Consider the following 21,380-nt stretch of genomic DNA (forward strand, 5'->3'; position numbering starts at 1 on the left):
GCCCTAGTCTGTCATGTGTTTGTTTTTGCATGCAGCCCAAAAAGACAATGAAATTAAAAGATGTTTGCTGTCTTTGTGTTTTTTAGCCCTCAGTCAGATTTAGTTTAGACTGCAAAGTCACAATCCAGGTAAAATATATTTTGCCAAGGCTTTGTAGCAGCCTCACACATAATGTCTGTCAATGGCCAGTGTCTGATGTGGATTTTGTATAAAGAAAATGTCATATGTCTTATCTGACTGCACTGTATCTATACTTCAGATATTATATATCATTATTTGGAGCTTATTTAGCGCCTTGTCCCTAGTCTGTGTGTGCTTCTGCCTAAACTAAACCTCTTTGAAAGCAGCCATAAAATATGAAAATGAATTACCTAATTATGCAGAATATCAAAGGCTGGAGTCTGATCAAGGCTGATCTTGGCAGATCCTTAAATCACCTTCATTACCTGAAGGAAAGCCCAGAGCCGTGTCTTCTCAAGGCTGCTGCAAAACAAGCTCTAAAGCCTATTAAACGCAGCTCTTCCTGAATGAGCTCATTAGACGTCATCGCAGTCTTCATTCATCTGGGCTGACATCACTGAGGAGGACTAGGGATGGGTATCGACTGGGTTTTTTACGATTACGGTGCCTAACCGGTACTTTTAAAGCGGTACCGGTGCCTAAACGGTGCCTGAAGCAATACTTTAAAAAAAGCCACAAAACGACAGTGATATTATGGCATTGAAGAATGTCTTTCTATTGATTTTTTAATTTATTTTATTATTCTTTAAATTGGACAATTTACTAAAAGTTTAAAGTATACTTAATATATAAATAGATACAAAACACCATTTACTTAAATTCACAGTAAAAGCCAAAGCCACCTAACCCAACTAATTAACACTAACAGCACTAATACTAGTGATATTACAGCACTAATACTAGTGATATTACAACACTAATACTAGTGATATTACAACACTAATACTAGTGATATTACAGCACTAATACTAGTGATATTACAGCACTAATACTAGATATATTACAACACTAATACTAGTGATATTACAGCACTAATACTAGATATATTACAACACTAATACTAGAGATATTACAGCACTAATACTAGTGATATTACAGCACTAATACTAGTGATATTACAGCACTAATACTAGTGATATTACAACACTAATACTAGTGATATTACAACACTAATACTAGAGATATTACAGCACTAATACTAGTGATATTACAGCACTAATACTAGTGATATTACAGCACTAATACTAGTGATATTACAGCACTAATACTAGAGATATTACAGCACTAATACTAGTGATATTACAGCACTAATACTAGTGATATTACAGCACTAATACTAGTGATATTACAGCACTAATACTAGTGATATTACAGCACTAATACTAGTGATATTACAGCACTAATACTAGTGATATTACAACACTAATACTAGTGATATTACAGCACTAATACTAGTGATATTACAGCACTAATACTAGTGATATTACAACACTAATACTAGTGATATTACAACACTAATACTAGTGATATTACAACACTAATACTAGAGATATTACAGCACTAATACTAGTGATATTACAGCACTAATACTAGTGATATTACAGCACTAATACTAGTGATATTACAGCACTAATACTAGTGTTATTACAGCACTAATACTAGTGATATTACAGCACTAATACTAGTGATATTACAGCACTAATACTAGTGATATTACAGCACTAATACTAGTGATATTACAACACTAATACTAGTGATATTACAGCACTAATACTAGTGATATTACAACACTAATACTAGTGATATTACAGCACTAATACTAGAGATATTACAGCACTAATACTAGTGATATTACAGCACTAATACTAGAGATATTACAACACTAATACTAGTGATATTACAGCACTAATACTAGTGTTATTACAGCACTAATACTAGTGTTATTACAGCACTAATACTAGTGATATTACAGCACTAATACTAGTGATATTACAGCACTAATACTAGAGATATTACAGCACTAATACTAGTGATATTACAGCACTAATACTAGTGATATTACAGCACTAATACTAGTGATATTACAGCACTAATACTAGTGATATTACAGCACTAATACTAGTGATATTACAACACTAATACTAGTGATATTACAGCACTAATACTAGTGATATTACAGCACTAATACTAGTGATATTACAGCACTAATACTAGTGATATTACAGCACTAATACTAGAGATATTACAGCACTAATACTAGTGATATTACATCACTAATAACAGCAAAATAATCTGTATTCTTGGTCTGCTACAAACCAGCTTCAGCTCAGCGTTATTTTGCATTAATATGACAAGATTCTCTGGCCTATATCACCTTATTATCACAGATACTCAGCTGTATTCGGTTTATATGTAGTTTTTTTTCTTTTTTATTCAAAATATTCTCAAACGTGTTCCCTATGTCATGAGCTATCTGATGTTCTGAGTTTCAGATATGTGTGAGTGAACGTGTTTTGTCATTTTGATCACGTTAGTCGATCTATTATGCGCGATGGGCGCCGCCATGTTAGTTTGCACCTCAGAGATTCGGATCTGAAAAAAAAAAAAAAAAAAAAAAAAAAAGAGATTCGGATCTGATGTATCACGTAAATTCATCCTAGTCTCAAAAAAATACATGAAATAGGTGACCGGTGACCGGAGAAGAACAGAGTAAACGATAAAGTAACTTATTTAATGTGTGTCTGATATAAAACAGTCAGATTATAACTCAGAAATGATTCTTATTGCCACTTCCACATCGGCGTGTTTTTGCTGCTTCTGTGCATTTAAATATCTGGAACCTAAAATAAACATGATGTGGTGAAAACACTGAATCGTTGTGATATGTGTCGAGCGCTGAGTGTGTGTGTGTGTGTGTGTCTTTGGCTCAGCTCCAGCCAAAGCGCGAAAGCACGTTTGATGCACCGAAACGAGGAACCAAAATCTGCGTTCTGATTGTGTCCGGTACATACCAGTTATAGTAAAGGTACCGATGCTATATTGGCACCGGGTTTTGGTACCCAACCCTACTGAGGACGGACCACAGAACTAAAATGAGCTTCAAAACAGAGGCATGATGGGATTATTCAGCCCTTCTCACCAGCCTCCTGCCTCATTCTGTACGTCCCACACATTTACATCTTTCTGAGCTTCTTTTTCATCAAACCACACAAACTGTGTAATCTTTTGATCTTCATTTGTATTAGCGTTTTGTTGTGTGCTTTGAATCCCTATCGGCAATGTTTATACATCTTGACTTTCTCTTTACCCAAGCCATCAGAGTAACACAGCAGAAGCTTTTTCTAAATTATCTATTTATATAACTATTAGCCTTCCCTCAGAGACATTAACATCCATAAAATGTTAATAAACTATCATCTACAGAGGTGTAAATTTGTGAATATTTCAAAACACTGATTGGCTTGCACTGTGTCAGTGCCCTAGCAAGAGTGACATCACTACAACACTTTTAGTGCTGTATGCTGTACAGATTTGATGTTGTAAGGGCCGCCCAAATCGTCGAAAATGGAGGCTAACGATCGGCGGGTGAAGGTCGCTGCGCGTTTAGTCTTTTCAGCGGGGAAAATGGGAATTTTATTCCAATTCCTCGTTATCTGACATTTAATTATAATTTAGAATTTGGGTTAGAATGCCATTTGGTTATTTTGTTATTTATATTTAATAGTTTAAGTACGCATTTAATTATTCAGTTTAACCCTTTGTTGAAATTATATCCAACCTGAATAATTCCAGAGCAAGTCAGAATCAATCAAAGTGTAACAATTTATTAACAGTCAGGTAAATGTATAAAGCCAATTACATAATCAATTCAAAGGTAATCCATACATAACATCAAATACTCTGAAGTAAAGAATGAAATGTATACCTCACTTCTGAAAATAACATAATGCTGGCTATCTTGAGACAGCCAACATTATGGGCTGACAGGTTTAAAGTGTCAAGCCCTGAGCTCTTTGCAACATTTCCTTAAATACCCAGAAACAAATGCACAAACTCTTTCAAATGGAAACACAAGTTCACAATGGGAATTTGATTTGATCAAGACTTGTATTGATATAAAGGCCAAATGGCTGAGAGCCACACCCACCATACTAAGACAATATATCTCTAAACCCTTAAAACATTGATTATCTTTTGGTTAACTTCTGTGGGGATGAGATTTTTGTACCAGTCGCACTGAGACATTTCAAACGATATCAAACGCATATAATACTGTATCGTGTGGATTGACATTGTAAGAGAGAGATTCTGGGTGTATTTTCAGTGATCTCAGCATGAGAGAGGGAATGAATTGGGGGAGAGGGGGTCAACAGCGTCTCCAGTGGTGTGTGAGGGACAGTTCAGATGTTAATTTCTTTTATTTTCTCAGAGAGTCCTTGTTCCTCATTCAGACATTTCGGCATATACTAGTTTTTTCAGTCTTACAATGTAAATTCGGTTGTCCTTTATTAACTCCCGGAGCCGTGTGGAGCACGTTTATAATAGATGGATTGGATGCACTTTGTGGGATTCAAATTTTGGGCTGCCATTCACAGCCTTTATAAAGCTTGGATTAGCCAGGTCATTGTATCTCCGATTGTATTTGTCTGAAAGAAGATAGTCTTATACACATAGGGTGACTTGAGTAAATCAGGGGCTAATTTAGATTTTTGGGTGAACTATCCCTTTAAAGGAACACTCCACCATTTTTACAAATAGGGCTTATTCAACTTCTTTCCTATATTTAGATATGTGGGCAAATGCATTTTTGTCTCAGTGCATGGATTGTTTTAGTTTGGCAGGGTCGCCACTAGTTTAGCTTAGCATAATGAATGGAATCCTATGTTGCCAGCTAACATGTCCCGACTAAAAATGATCCAAAAAACCCAATTAAACACCTAATTATTTCTTGTGGCCTGCATATTCACGATAACACATAGCGCTGCAGTTTAAGATTAGGTGTTTTCCTTGGCAGATTTTGACTTGGGACTATATTATGGGGAAGCACAGGCGAAGCAGAGATATCACGGCTCTCATCCTGACGTCCTCCGGCTGTTGAGCGATTGTAATGTGTTGCGTGATATATCTGCTGCGTATTTACTCGTTGTGAATACGCAGGCCACAAGAAGTAATTAGGTGGGGGGTTTTTTTGGATCACTTTTACTAGGGACATGCTAGCTGGCAACATAGGATTCCATTCATTATGCTAAGCTAAGCTAGTGGCGACCCTGCCAAACGAAAACAATGCATGCACTGAGACAATAATGCATTTGCCCACAAATCTAAATGTAGGAAAGAAGTTGAATAAGCCCTATTTCTAAAAACGGTGGAGTGTTTCTTTAACCCTAAGCTGTGAATCTTCTTGTTGTTGTCCAGGTGTGGTGCTGGTGTGTTTTGAGGGTGACTCTGATGGCTACATCAATCTGGTGGCGTATCCATATGAAGAGAGTGAGGGGCTGGAGCATGAAGAGGTGTCCGAAAGAGATCAGCCTCGCCGAAAGCACTCTCGCCGCAGCCTCCACCGCTCCAGCAGCGAGCAGAAAGAGGACCGGCCGGCTCACGACAGCGATGGCAACGACAAGTGAGTGAACATCTGTATACTAGCAATTTGTGTGAAAGAATCCACCACTTATGTCAACCGCAATGAACACAGACAGACTGATCTTATGAAATGGCGTATGTATGACACGCCAATTCGGATGCCATTTTGGTGTGCTATCAAGACGCATAATCGCTTTTTAGCGTGTTTATCAACGCCGTTTCATTCTATCCCCCTACCCCTAAACCGACCCAACACACACACACACACACACACACACACACACACACACACACACACACACACACACACACACACACACACTGCCCCTAAACCTACCCATCACACACACACACACACACACACACACACACACACACACACACACACACACACACACACACACACACTGCCCCTGCCCCTAAACCTACCCATCACACACACACACACACACACACACACACACACACACACACTGCCCCGGCCCCTAAACCTACCCATCACTAGAAACATTCTGCATTTTTACATTTTCAACAAAAAAAATTTAGTATGTGTATAAATCCATTTACAATGTGGACACACACACACACACACACACACGTATATAATGGTTCGTTTCGGCGTAGACATACACGTGGATAGCTCAAAAATGCGCACAGATAACACGCCACTCGGCTTTAGAAAGTGTGTATGTTTATGCAAAGTCATGCTGTCATGTTGACACAGAGAAAAACTTTCAGTGCCAAAAGCCAGGGATGAGATTTTTCTGTATTTTGTAAACTGAGACGTATGACCCACAAAATATGGGTAAAATTGTTGTTTTCAAATATCTTTCAAATATATTTATAAATCCTTTGGGAGAAAATGAGTACCTTCAAGGTCCCTCTGGGGTTTAATGCATGGGTTTTCAAACTTTATGATGCCAAGGACCCCCCAAATATGATAAACCTTTTATGGTACCCCCTTCTTAAAATCCATCTATATGTGACCCTGGACCACAAAACCAGTCATAGGGGTCTCATGAAATGTATGTCATTATCTCCTCCCCCTAATGTCGTTCCACACCCGTAAGACCTCCGTTCATCTTCACACACAGTTTAAGATATTTAGTCCGAGAGCGTATGCAAGTGTATGCACACTATACTGTCCATGTCCAGAAAGGGAATAAAAACATCATCACAGTAGTCCATATGAGACATCAGTGGGTTAATCAGAGTCTCTTGAAGCATCGGAAATACATTTGGGTCCAAAAATAACAAAAACTATGACTTTATTCAGCATTGTCTTCTCTTCCGTGTTTGTTTTCAATCCTCAAATAAAGATTTGAACGGTTATGAATCAGTGAATCGATCAATGATTCGGATCGCCAATGTCACGTGATTTCAGGAGTTTGGCGCACAATCCGAATCATGAACGATATGCTGATTCATGACCGTTTGAATCTTTATTTGAGGATGAACACACACCCTGAAGAGAAGACAATGCTAAATATACAGTCGTAGTTTTTGTTATTTTTGATGCTTCAAGAGACTCTAATTAACCCACTGATGTCTCATATGGACTACTCTGATGATGTTTTTATTCCCTTTCTGGACATGGACAGTATAGTGTGCATACACTTGCATACGCTCTCAGACTAAATATAAAATATCTTAAACTGTGTGTGAAGATGAACGGAGGTCTTACGGGTGTGGAACAACATTAGGGGGAGGAGTTAATGACTGACATTTCATTTTTGGGTGAACTAACCCTTTAAGAGTTTGACAAATCATTCTGAAGTGTCACGTGTGCCATTGCATTGTGGGTAATAGTGTGTGTCTGTAGTCTGCAGGAGTTGAAGAGTCCTCTTCTGGATCTCCACATGCAGTCCGATGTGCCCTTCCAGATGCTGGACAGCAACAGCGGCCTGAGCTCAGAGAAGATCAGCCACAACCCCTGGAGTCTGCGCTGCCACAAACAGCAGCTCAGCCGCATGCGCTCCGAGTCCAAAGACAGGAAGCTCTACAGTATCCTGCTCCACAGCTCACATGGCACAATTTAGACACAGCTTTTGGTTTGAGGGGAAAACTATAAAAAACCATGTTGATAGGCAAGTTCACTTTTGAGTTGAATTGAGCCAATTAAAATAGTACTTCCATAACCTGAGGAATTATAAAAATGGCCAATGTGAAACTGCTCTTTGGACCTTTACATTTACAGTGAGGTATTCTGAAAAGGATAGGTTAGTTTAGTGTATATTTAATACTTTACTTTAAAGCTACACTGTGATATTTTCCCCCATCTAGCGGTGTAAAGGTATATGACCATCCAGTGAATATTAGTTTCTGTTCCTCTCAATTCTGATTTCGTTTTAACTCCTACGGTGGCCGATTTAGTCCAAGATTAATATGGCAATCCCCCACTTCACATTCGACACGGTGCCATCGAGTGTTAAAGGCGAAGCTTGAATTTACGAGTCTGTCCCTCTTTGACTAAAGTACTTTCAAGATGGAGGAGCAACATGGCGACCGGCATTCGAACCCCTCACCCGTATATATTTTCAATGGCATATTATAAACTTACGAGAATACTTTATTACTTGAAAGAAGTAAATATACATTAATGAGCACATATATTTTTGAAAGAACTAAGTGTTTTTAGCTAAGAATAAACTAAAAAAGTTACACAGTGTAGCTTTAAAGTAGGAAGTCAATGAATTATGAACCTATTTATCTATAAGTGTAAATAATGTTCTAATTCTCTCTTTTGTAAATGAGGTCAAATGTATCTGCTAGTTTAAACAGTAAGGACAATAGCTGGTGGAAACATTTTTTTTGTGCCTGATTGCCACTAGTGATGGCCATAAAAGAAACTCTCAAAGGTTTAGTTCACCCAAAAATGTAAGTTCTGTCATTAATTTCTCATCCTCATGTCGCTCCAAACCCAAAAAACCTTCGTTCGTCTTCTGAACACAAACTAAGATTTTTTAATCCGACAGCTCTCTGACCCCTCCATAGACAGCAACTTTAAAAATTAACCAAAAAAAGGGCCCAGAAAGTTAGTGAATACATCGTTAATATAGTCTATGGGACTCCAGTGATTCAACCTTAATGTTATGAAGCACAATACTTGCGCAAAAACAAACTAAGATAATGACTTAATTCACAATCTTATGCTATTCACTTTGTTGGGCTATTCACAAAGTACAAGCGCTTCCAAGAGTTACGGCAAAAACACCGGCTCACCATTGGCTGAGCATGATCACATGATCCCATGCTTGTGTTTCTATGTAAAGTGTTGCATTCAATTCAGTGAACATGAAACTAAAACTGTCAGCTCTAAAAAAAAATCATGCATGACGTAAATCATTTTGCAATTATTATTTGCTGTTCTGCTGTCGTGCTTCCTTAGAGGTCCATTGTCTTGTGCACAATCATGGAAATTAACACAATTTTAGCAGTTTGAGGATGTGTTTGTGAATGAAATTGAGCGTCTAACACTCATTGTGGTAGACACAAGTGTTTTATTTCTCATGACATGACAAAGGCAAGCATTATACCAGACGTACATTTTCTGCTGTGCACACACACTACTGAGCAATTTGACATCAAAGAAAAAGAGGATTGTACTGTAAAAACGCTTTCTGGCAGTAGAGTGATGATTTTTTACCACAACGCACTTCATTTCCTCACGCTGAGCAGTAGGAAGTAGATGTTCATCTCTTTATGACACTCATTTGCAATGCTCCAAAAATCATCATTAATCACCTATGATTGGGTAGATCATGATAGGAGAAAACGAGTTTCTAAGAGAGGCAGAATATTTAAAATCTTGTCAGAGTTAAAGGGATAGTTCACCCAAAATATATTATTTAGCACATTGCAACAATGCACAGTATAAAACACAATTCAAACTAAAATGTTTAACTTGACCTCACTCGTGTGTTCATTAAATAATAATGCACAGGCCTACTGGCCTGCAGAAAGGTACAGAAATTGAATAAAGTAATCAAATGTAAAAAAAACTGCATATTTACCTGTTTAAATGAAGGACTAATCCTTATTAAACTTACAAAAGCTATTCAATCAAGAGCAGTGAGTGAAGTCTTTATCTTTTGTTTGACATTAAACAGACAGCAGTAAAGGCTACTGCCCCTTAAAGACTTAATACAGGGATATGCGTCGTCTTTCTCGACTGTATAACGTTCACTTAAGGCATATTCAGACTGTGTCTGCTTGGATACTCATCAAGATGGACATGTTGACATACTTCTTGTGTGAGTTTGTCTGTTTAAGTGCAAGACTTGAAAGAGAACTCAATATTTGCGCGCTGTGAGACGAGTGCACGCTTCCGGATGATGCACAGAGACAGATCTTCTCTCAACACGCGAGTTCTCATTCTGCCTCTACACGGGTGATGACGGAGAAAACGACTGGTCATATTCGGACATACGGCCGCACTCGCATGCATTGAACAAAGTTTACAAAGAGGGGAAACAGTAGATATTTTTATTTACCCGCCACGGTGGCCGGTAGGTGAAGCGAGTTTACCCGCCACAACTCAAAATCACCCGCATTTGGCTGGTGGTGGTGCTAATTTCCATCCCTGTGCTGAAATCACGTGACATTGGCGATCTGAATCATGAATCAATTCGCTGATTCATAACCGTTTGAATCTTTATTTAAGGATTGAAAACCAAACCCAGAAGAGAAGACAATGCTGAATAAAGTCGTAGTTTTTGTTATTTTTGGACCAAAATGTATTTCCGATGCTTCAAGAGACTCTAATTAACCCACTGATGTCTCATATGGACTACTGTGATGATGTTTTTATTCCCTTTCTGGACATGGACAGTATAGTGTGCATACACTTGCATACGCTCTCGGACTAAATATAAAATATCTTAAACTGTGTGTGAAGATGAACGAAGGTCTTACGGGTGTGGGACGACATTAGGGGGAGGAGTTAATGACAGACATTTCATTTTGAGTCACAGGTCAGCCTTGACATGAAGTTTCTGTGCTCCTGAATGTTTGTGTGCACATGCTACAATGAAGATAATGCATTCATTTACGATAGTGATTAAACTGGAGCTAGCTGTGGCTTATACAGATTTAATACACACATTCCAGCCAATCAGAATTAAGTATTCAGACGGTACTTATGTATTTCCTCTGTTATGATCCTTGACCCAATTCCTCCACCAGAATTTCTGCTGCTGGAAAATGTGGTCCATCATTTCAACTACCCCTGCATCCTGGACCTGAAAATGGGCACCCGGCAGCACGGAGATGATGCATCAGAGGAAAAGGCCGCCCGCCAGATGAAGAAATGCGAGCAAAGCACGTCCGCCACATTAGGAGTGCGTGTGTGTGGCATGCAGGTGCGTACGGCTCTGACCTGAGGTCAAAAAAAAATTGAAATACGTGAGCTGCGACGAGCTACTATTATCGAAGATCTGACGCCGCCGCACTACTGAGAGCGTGTTGATCCTTCATATCTCAGAAGAGTGTCATCAGATTTATAAAAGACAGATACGCTGCACAGATTCTTTCTGAAAACAGCCGAGTTTGTGGATGAGTGGAGTGGGCGGAGCTAAAGACACACGAACGCACACAGACACACTCACACACACTTATCATTGCATTTTCCCTGGATAACTTTCGATTCGCTATATGTTCGTGTTGTTGACATTATATGCACTTACGCGATATTTGCCAACAAAACACATTTGATCCAGTTACGGCTCGTGACTGGGAATAAACAAACACTTGCAGATCTCCATTGCTGCTCTGGCAGGGTGTCCGCGGGGTTTTAAAAAGTATTAAAAAGTGATAAATCAAAATTGTCAAATTTAAGGCCATTAAAAGTGTTAAATGTGGTCTCAGAGGTATTATTTTTTCCAAATTAGGTATTATTTTTTCAGACTATCAGGTGTCCTATTCTGATTGATTGAAATTCTATCTGCGTTCGCGTTAGTTCGTTTAAATATGGGCTTTAGCATATCTGGGCACATAATCAAAGGTCTTTCATCTCCGTCTCTCTCAACGTATGTTTGATGCTGACGTCATATTCAGCAGTCGCTCGGCATCATCTCAGAACACTGCGCGCTCAACAGAAGTGGCTGCATGGCTTACGTTTTATTTTAGACTTGCTTCAAGGCATATCTTCAACGACTGTCCTCATAAGAGCAAATCTTAAACGATTTATATATAGTCTAAAATGAACACAAAGAGTTGTGAGAGAATGAGGCGCGATCCATCGACAGTATATAAACAGTGAGATCCACGAGTCTGTCTGCTCTTAAAGGGACAGCAGCCAATAAAGCTTCCTGTAAGGGAACAGAGAAAATGACTCGCTGCTCTTGACTAAATAACTTTTGTAGCTTTAATAAGGATTAACTATTTAATTTATAGTTTATTCAGTGCAGACTGCATATAACTTTGATAACTTTATTCAATTTCTGTATATTTCCTAACTGTTAAGACAGGAAGGGCAGGAGTAAACATATTATGGGTTTATGTTAGCATTGTTTTAAGTTTACTTAAACTAAAAACTGTTAAAAAAATGTAATGAATGTAAAAAAAAAAAAATCAGTAATACTGGCCTTCATTCATAAAAAGATGCCATTTAAACAAGTATTTAAATATACTGTCTTTATGTTGTTTCTACTTTAATTTGATTAACTGTGAAATTATTATATAAAAATATATATTAAATATGTACAAAAACATTTCTTTTTTATTGTGATTAATCACAGAAAAAATGTGTGATTAATCTAGTTAAAGTTTTTAATCGATTGACAGCACTAGTTTTTAGTATTTTGTTAAATTAAACAACTTATCACAGTTTTAGAAATGTAATATTTGGCTCAGGTTTTGTTGTTTGAAAAAAAAACACTAAATCATTTAATTGCTGAATTACCAATTATTAATGTAAATCAGATGTGTGTGCAGTAATGCTTCTCCTTAACCAACCTTTGTGAATGTTGAGATGTATTTTACTGTGTCTGAATGATAACTTATCACAGATTTCCTCCTGGTGTCGATTCTAAATCTATTCTTTTTTGTATGTTATATATGTCAAAATCTGTGTAAATAATAGAAAGGTCGCTGATTAACACTTGCAATTCAGTGTCGTGATGGTTTTAAAAAATATTCTGAAGGTAGTAAAAAAGGTATTAAAAAGTAGTAAATTTAACTTAAGGATTGCTGTATATACCCTGTCTGGGATTAGGGATGGCGAAAACTAAACATTTTCTTGACCGACCACCGAGCCTCATTAGCCGGTTGAAACCGGTTAACCGATTAGTTTAAAATATGCTGCGCTATTTGAAATAACAGCCGCGAGCCGCGATCCCGTTTTCTTTCTCTCTCTCACACACACACACACACACACTGTCCTAGCGCTGCCGCCTCCCTTCCACTCACTTCACTTTTTTAAAATCCCCCACAGCGCGAAACAAACCCGCAAACGCGCCGCCGAGGAGCTTGTTTGTAATCAGAGGACAAATGGCTCCTTAGTTTCGAAATGGTTTGGGTACGAGGTGATCGCGTTGAAAATAAAGGCATTTGTCCAGCGTTAGAAGCTCATTTGAAACATTGCCGCGGCTCATTTAAGAAAATGACAGCTCCGAAGAGACGCCGCTTTAGTTTGAGGTATAGTGCTAACAATAATAAAGAAAGACGATCAACACCTTATGTGTTACCACTGAAATGTAGATGTAATATATTTCCAAATGTAAGCCCATCTTATGCGGAATGACGCTTCATACTGTCGTCTGCCCTGACTCTAACCTCGAGTGTTTTAGCCGGTTTACTTTTTGCAAACCTTGTAAGCGAATGTTTTTATTGGTTTATTCAAACAGACGAGTTATGAAAAATTGAGTGCGAGGGATATGTCGACTTCACACATAAAGATTTTGGAATGAGACGGCTAACTGTAGTAGTGTTTAGTCCACTGTCTATTAATAGCCTAATTTAGAGATCACTTTTTTTTTTTTTTTACCGACAACCGACAACTTTGATCGGTTAACATTGATACGGTCAGCCATCGGTCAAACGGTCATTGGTAAACATCCCTATCTGGGATAACAAACTGCATCCCCTGTTTCGTTAACACTGGGGTATTTGGGAAGCTAAACAAGATTATCTTCCCTCACAACCAGAAACACACTACTTCAGCGACACTGGTTTCATGATCTTAAAAAAAATGGTCTAGTGCTGCCGACGGCTCCCGTAACCTGAATAAAGCTTGTTGATTGGTGCACTCTTGCTCTCGCTCTGGTGTGTGTGTGTGTGCGCGCGTCTCATCTGGAAGAAGTGCCCATATAAGGAATTCCACCCTTTATGAAGTCATACAGGGCCGTACTCGAAAAAACATTGCAAAACTTATTCGCTATCGGTCATACGTCCAACACGGTTTTTGAAGTCAGAATGCATGAAATAGCATAAGAAAAGCATCTGATCATAGCAACTTGAAAATGTTTCCACCACAAGCTCTGCAATTCGGCTCTCTAGTGATATTCATTTATATAGAACTGTATACAATAGTTTGCTTAAAGGTTTAGTTCACCTAAAAAAATGTATTCTTTCATTAATTATTAGTTTGTCCATCAATAACACTTTCAAGGCCAAGAAAGATAGTAAAGACATCCTAAAAATAGTCCATGTGACTCCAGTGGTTCAACATTAATGTTATGAAGCAACAAGAATACTTTTTATGCACACAAAAAACTAACAAAAACAACGACTTTCTTCAACAATTTCTTATAGTCGGTTTCAGACTGTTGACGTAGTGTGAACAGTGCAGCACTTCCAGCTCACCATTGGCTGTTGCTGTTCACGTGAGCACCACAACGCATGCATAAAAGTCATTCTTCCATAAAACTAGGAAGTGCTATACTGTTTACACCATGACTTTACGTTTTCCCCCTGCATTCCCCCTTGCTTTTGCACTATGGCTGGTGCTGAATCAGAGGCAGACGCACTCAGCGCTTGTCATAAATCATAACTATTCAGTGTTTTCAACTACATAATGTTTATGTTAGCTTTCAGACATTTAAATACACATAAGTACTAGCAAAAAAATACATTTAGAGTTTGTAAAATAGACAATGGTGTCTTTGGAAGCAGCAATAACAATCCATTCAAAAATAATTTGCTGACGTGTTTTATTCATATCAGACTAGGGATGCTATCGTGCCTGATACCAAGCTCATGTACTTGTACTGGTACCGGTTAAAATATCCCGAATACCAAAGGCTGATACCTCATGTGAAGTAACTGATGGATTTTTGTGTGCACAGAGGCACCGGCGACAGGAGCAGACACACTGTCAGCCTCAGGGTTGTGGAAATACTTCAAAATTAATGACAACAACCCACACATTGCGAGCTGCATGCTTTGTTCTGCATTATCAATAGGAGGTATGAAACCCAGTACATATAATAGTAACCTGATAAAACATCTGAAATTAAAACTTAAAACTTAAATTAAAAGAGAAAATGTCAAGCGATTACCCAAGAGGCAAAAAAATAACAGAGGTACTTACCCAATTCATTATTCTTTTTTGATAAGCGCATAAAATTAATACTTTTCATTCCAGCAATAATAAAGAATCTGTCCTACATTCATTAGTCTCACTGTGTTGTGCTTGAAAAAAAATTATAATACAAACCCGATTCCAAAAATGTTGGGACACTGTACAAATTGTGACTAAAAACTGAATGCAATTATGTGGAAGTTTCAAATTTCCATATTTTAATCAGAAAACATTATTTTATACAATATAGATGAGATATCAAATGTTTAAACTGAGAAAATGTATAATTTTAAGGGAAAAATAAGTTGATTTTACATTTCATGGTATCAACAAATCTCAAAAAAGTTGGGAGAAGTCCATGTTTACCATTTATTTTCAGTCTGCAAACGTCTGGGGACTGAAGAGACAAGTTGCTCAAGTTTAGGAATAGGACTGTTGTCCCATTCTTGTCTAATCCGGACTTCTAGTTGCTCAACTGTCTTAGGTCTTCTTTATCGCATCTTCCTCTTTATGATGCGCCAAATGTTTTCTATGGGTGAAAGATCTGGACTGCAGGCTGGCCGTTTCAGTACCCGGATCCTTCTTCTACGCAGCCATGATGTTATAATTGATGCAGTATGTGGTCTGCCATTGTCATGTTGGAAAATGCAAGGTCTTCCCTAAAAGAGAAGACGTCTGGATGGGAGCATATGTTGTTCTAGTCTAGAACTTGAATATACCTTTCACCATTGATGGTGCCTTTCCAGAACTGTATGCTGCCCATGCCACACACACACTCGTGCCACCCCATACCATCAGAGATGCAGCTTCTGAACTGAGCGCTAATTACAACTTTGGTTGTCCTTGTCCTCTTTAGTCCAGATGACATGGCGTCCCAGTTTTCCAGAAAGAACTTCAAATTTTGATTCGTCTGACCACAGAACAGTTTTCCACTTTGGGCCAATGCTCATTTAAAATGCACTGTGGCAGAGAAAACGCCTGCACTTCTGGATCATGTTTAGATATGGCTTCTTTTATCAATGTTTTCTGGAAGTATTCCTGAGCCCATGTTGTGATTTCCATTACAGTAGCATTCCTGTATGTGATGCAGGGCCTGAAGATCATGGGCGTCCAGTTTGGTTTTCCGGCCTTGACCCTTACACACAGAGATTGTTTCAGATTTTCTGAATCTTTGGATGATATTATGCACTGTAGATGATGATAACTTCAAACTCTTTGCAATTTTTTTTCTGAGAAACTCCTTTCTGATATTGCTCTACTATTTTTCGCCGCAGCATTTGGGGAATTGGTGATCCTGCCACTTGTTGAGACTGCCACTCTGAGAGGCTCTTTATATACCCAATCATGTTGCCAATTTACCTTAAAAGTTGCAAATTGGTCCTCCAGCTGTTCCTTATATGTACATTTAACTTTTCTGGCCTCTTATTCCTACCTGTCCCAACTTTTTTGGAATGTGTAGCTCTCAAACAAAATCACGATGCCTGTCATTGCGATGTCTGTCAGCCATGCTGCATCGTCTATCAGCCCAAGTATTTGGCAAGCTGTTTTGAACTCGTCTTGGCCTGATTTTATTTATAAAATTACATCTCATCAGTTTGTTCTTCAATTTAGCTTGAAGTATATCGGGGCCTTTAATCATGGTACTCATGTAATGACTCCCAAGTTTGAATCTAAAATGGGACAGGAGTCGCTTACATTTCCTGGAAAACAAAAGTAATTTTGTAATTTGTAAATGTAGGTGTGTTTGTACTGATACTGTGTGTGTTACATGTGAAATCACACACTTTAATGTAGGGCCCGTTTACATGACAATGGCATTTTGGGAGCCTGAAAACACTTCACCAACTGGCCCGGCATGAATAATACAGAATCTTTTAGCCGTTTTCGCAGATCCATATGAACTTTTTAGTTTTTTGTTTTTAGTAAACGTACCCTCAAAGAATACTTTCATAACTATTGCTGCAGTAAAAGTTTTATTTTTACATAATTACTCAGCACCGGTGCACACATGAAAATCAAAAGAAGGAGATTTGCCATTTCTAATGCTGTAGTTTTTTGGATTATTGGAAACATTGATGTTTTTAAATAAATTATGTAACAAAAGATAACATTACAAGTTGTTGTTGATTTGCTTGTCTGATAAGGTCAAACATTATATTGAACTTGAGAGCTTCATGGCTATTTATATATTTATATCTCACCTGTTAAGTAAGAATAAAGCAGTCTCTGTGTTGCTTTTAAATCCTTCCAAACCTTTGAAAAGGCAAACTAATATTGATGCAGTAGTTAAGGCAGTTTGGAAGGTGGACTTTTAATTTATTTTTTGGAGTCTCAATTACATTTTGTAATTCTTTATTTTAAAAAAGTCACAAAGTGTTGCTTAAGACGTTGGGTTCACCATGAGCAAAGTGGTTGAAAGCAAGAGCCATTGAAAGGCATGAAGCGCGTATAATCAAGCCTTGACAGAATATAACAGCTGATTTATATCTCAGGGCTTAAGCCTTGTCATGTGCTCGTCCTTCAGACAAGTAAATCGGTCATTCGCTTGTCTGAATAAAAATGTTGCTTGTCCGGAAAAAAATTTGTTGTAAATATAATTTATACCCAAGCAATATTCTCATCAGGGTTCATCAGCTCTGATGTATTTAAATCTGCATATTTGTAATCTTTATGTAATCTTTATATATATATATATATATATATATATATATATATATATATATATATATATATATATATATATATATATATATAAATAAAATAAATTCTTACATTTTAAATTAGAATAATAAGACACTGTATGGCTGTTACCAATTAAATTAAATCATTTACAATGAAAAATTACAGTACTGTCAGGAAATATTTTTAAATATTTTTTTAATTATACAAATAAGAAATATTGGGAGAAAATTATGTTTTTTAAATATGAAACTAAACTAACAGCAGGTGGTGGTAGGAGACCTTCTTAAACGGATAAGACCAGCTCATCCTGGAGTGTCTGCTGAGCCGTGTCAATTGGTGTCTCCTCTGAATTTGCCTCACCGGCACGTCATGCTCAATAAACCCGTCTGCGGCGCGATGACTCCGATCCTTCAAACATTCATATTTTTGTGTTCTCGACGCACCATCCTCAATAAACCCGTCTCTTGCGTGATACCTCAAACTTTCGAATATTCCGATCTAATATGATTACTGACCTGCAAGGTGGCCAGAATAATAATCATACACTGTTTGATGATTGGAGAACTGGCACCCCGACTGAGTCTGGTTTCTCCCAAGGTTTATCGCTATATGATAAATTAATATGAGCTGATAACTGATCACTGTTTTCTCCAGAGTGACTGTACAGCGAAATCTAATTTTGTTGCAATATTGTCCTATTTGACACTGTGAAGCTGCTTTGAAACAATCGTCATTGCAAAAGCGCGATATAAATAAAGTTGACTTGACTTGACTTAATTCACCCAAAGGGATAGTTCACCCAAAAATTAAAATTACCCCATGAATTACTTACTCTCAAGTCATCCTGGGTGTATATTAGGGTCAGCAGTTCAGCAGTTCGGATCACGTCAAACTGCTGAAATCACGTGACACTGGCGACCTGAAGCATTGCTCGATTCACTGATTCATTAACCGTTTGAATATTTTTGGAGCAGCACAGAAGAGAAGCCAATGCTGAATAAATTCATAGTTTTTGATATTTTTGGACCCAAATGTATTTCTGACGCTTCAAGAGACTAATTAACCCACTGATGTCTCATATTTGAGGCAACGTGGGGGAGAGGACGCTGGCGTCGTCTGTTCGCCGCTTCTCCACCCACAAATCATGTTAATGTGCTATTAGATTTAGATTTTATTTTATTTCCTTATGTTTGTGACTAGTCTAACAGTCAGAGCTACTATTGGGGCTGTTGCTGATTGCTGGCAGCCACTGAGAGGACGTTGTTCGTCGTTTCGCCGTTTTCCACCGCTTCTAATGTTTACGTTTGAATTGCTGCGGTTAGTTGGTTCTGGTTTGGAGGACATTTGATGTTTCTCGCCGCGACTGCTCACTGGTGGTTTCCCTTGGGCTTAAGCTGCATGGTGGCTGAAGTTTGCACCGGGCTAGCGTCATCTGGGCCATCGTAATCGGCGTCCGGCATGATGTTGGGATGTTCAGCTTCTCGGCTGCGCCGCTGTTCCGTCCTGCATTGCGGCCGTGGAGCGGCTTGGACTTCTGCGCCGACCCCGGTGTGTCCACAAAAGTGCCCGGAAAAATGTTCTGCCTCCTGCATGGTGCTGCGGCGATCCCCATCGTTTGAATCGTCATGAAGACCCATCATCTGGTCTTCAGCTTGTCCTGCCTCGGCGATGTCATCAGGACACACTGCCGCTGGGAGAAATTTAAAACATGTGATGTAACATCTGCAAATTTATTTCCCTTGTAAGTGCTTCACTCCTGTGGTAATAATCACATAAAACACCATTCACATACAAAACACAGGGTCAATAACGAAATTATAATTTTAAGTAAAAAAAAAAAAATGTAGATAGGACTATATTAAAATAAAAAGTGCACAACTCCTCTGGAAGAAAGCTACTTTTTTCTCTCGCGTGTAACCTAGTGCGGATTCCATATTTGGGTTAGTAAAATAACGAAATTATAATAGAAAATTGTATTTATGTAAAGAGATAAAATACAGAGTAGCCTATATTAATTATATATTTGTATACAAATTAAAAAACCTAAAGCACCTAAACACACCAAATGAACACATTCAGAAGATGCGTAATAGTGGAAACAATAATGCGTCTAACTGTGGAAACATGGAAAATTCACAAACAACGGAAAATTCCATGTTTGGTGGGAAAAGAGTTAATTACCGTAGAGTATGATTAACTTATTGACTTGTGTCGATATTAAACGAAAATGCACTTGTATTTATCTGCAAAAGTTTCACATACCGGAGCTTTCAGCATAGTGTTAACGTATAAATAGTCGTCTACTTTAAAGACATACATGTGCATACACAACAACTGGCTAAGCATCATTGCCAGACTAAAGCTGCCAGAAGTTTTTGCCCAAACTTCAAAGACCCATTTAAATGATTAAAACTAGAGGCATTTCTTAACTTTAATGTTTCTTTAATCATGAAAACTACCTATATACAGCATGTTATATGCATATGTGTTTGGGACAAAGGGGAACACTGTCGCATTTTGAGCTGATATATGCTGCCCATAATAAATAAAAGTACAAGACAGACAGGGGTCGGAGGAGAAAACACCAGAAAATGTGACCGGATGGACAATATTCGTCTGTATTTGCAATACACACGCCACGTTTCAGCTGCGCAAGACAAACGCTGGGAGTGTGAAAGCGCCACGAGTCTATCCGGTCCCTTAACCACATTTTGTCATGAAAACATGTGCAAGAAGTGCAAGGGGAAATGAGCCCCCACCTACCAACACACACACACACACACACACACACACACACACACACACACACACACACACACACGCACACACACACACACACACACACACACACACACACACACACACACACACACACACCGAAACACACTTTTAAATACATTACCACCAAATATAAAACACATTTTTATTCACCTCAGTTTCCATGAGGAAATGATAACTTAAATAAGTTATCAACAAATGCCTATTAAAACATTTTAACATTCTCATTTTTTTCAAGAGTACTGTCTTTTTCTCCATTCGATGATATGCCTGATGACTTAATTAGACAAGTTTTTCTCGTCTCGCAAAGAGAAAAAGACTGCAAACACATTACCAACAAAAACACATTCCTTCCATGATTGTTGCGAGTCGCACTCACGCTGATATAAAATAATTAATTAAATACCTTTTTACAATGAGCACTTAACTCATAAATAACTATAAAACAATACAATAACTAGAGAACTGGATATCTAAAATCAGCTTAAAAATGCAATGAAACAGGCTAATTTACAGGTAGACTACACTGTGTTATTTCATCAGTCAAGTCGTGTGAAAGTCTGGATGTTGAAAGTTTGCACACGTAACATCTGAGTGAGAGAGCCATGATCTCGCTGCATATAGAGAGTTCATATATAGGCTCGCACAGTTTTGTGTGAGAGTGAAATAAATCTGCCTGTGAGCAGAGATTTGTTACATGAATGCATTCTCGCAGTACAATATGCACCCTTGACAATAGTCGTTAAAATAACGGCATAGAAATGGCCTCAAATTAACTTTAAAGCTACACTGTGTAACT

At 38.1% G+C, this 21,380-nt stretch overlaps 1 protein-coding gene across 2 annotated transcripts in view; it reads left to right on the forward strand.

Annotated features, from left to right (window-relative positions):
- The window catches only part of ip6k1 (inositol hexakisphosphate kinase 1), a 75,754-nt gene that overhangs the window by 46,918 nt on the left and 7,456 nt on the right, over positions 1 to 21,380 (forward strand). For both annotated transcript variants that reach the window (XM_067416341.1, XM_067416343.1), the window contains exons 4-6: positions 5,437 to 5,641; positions 7,424 to 7,605; positions 10,786 to 10,961. In XM_067416341.1, the coding sequence (XP_067272442.1) occupies positions 5,437 to 5,641; positions 7,424 to 7,605; positions 10,786 to 10,961 (563 nt within the window). The remainder of the gene's footprint in view (positions 1 to 5,436; positions 5,642 to 7,423; positions 7,606 to 10,785; positions 10,962 to 21,380) is intronic.

This window comes from Pseudorasbora parva, chromosome 14, assembly GCF_024679245.1.
Source record: "Pseudorasbora parva isolate DD20220531a chromosome 14, ASM2467924v1, whole genome shotgun sequence".
Lineage (NCBI taxonomy): Eukaryota > Metazoa > Chordata > Actinopteri > Cypriniformes > Gobionidae > Pseudorasbora > Pseudorasbora parva.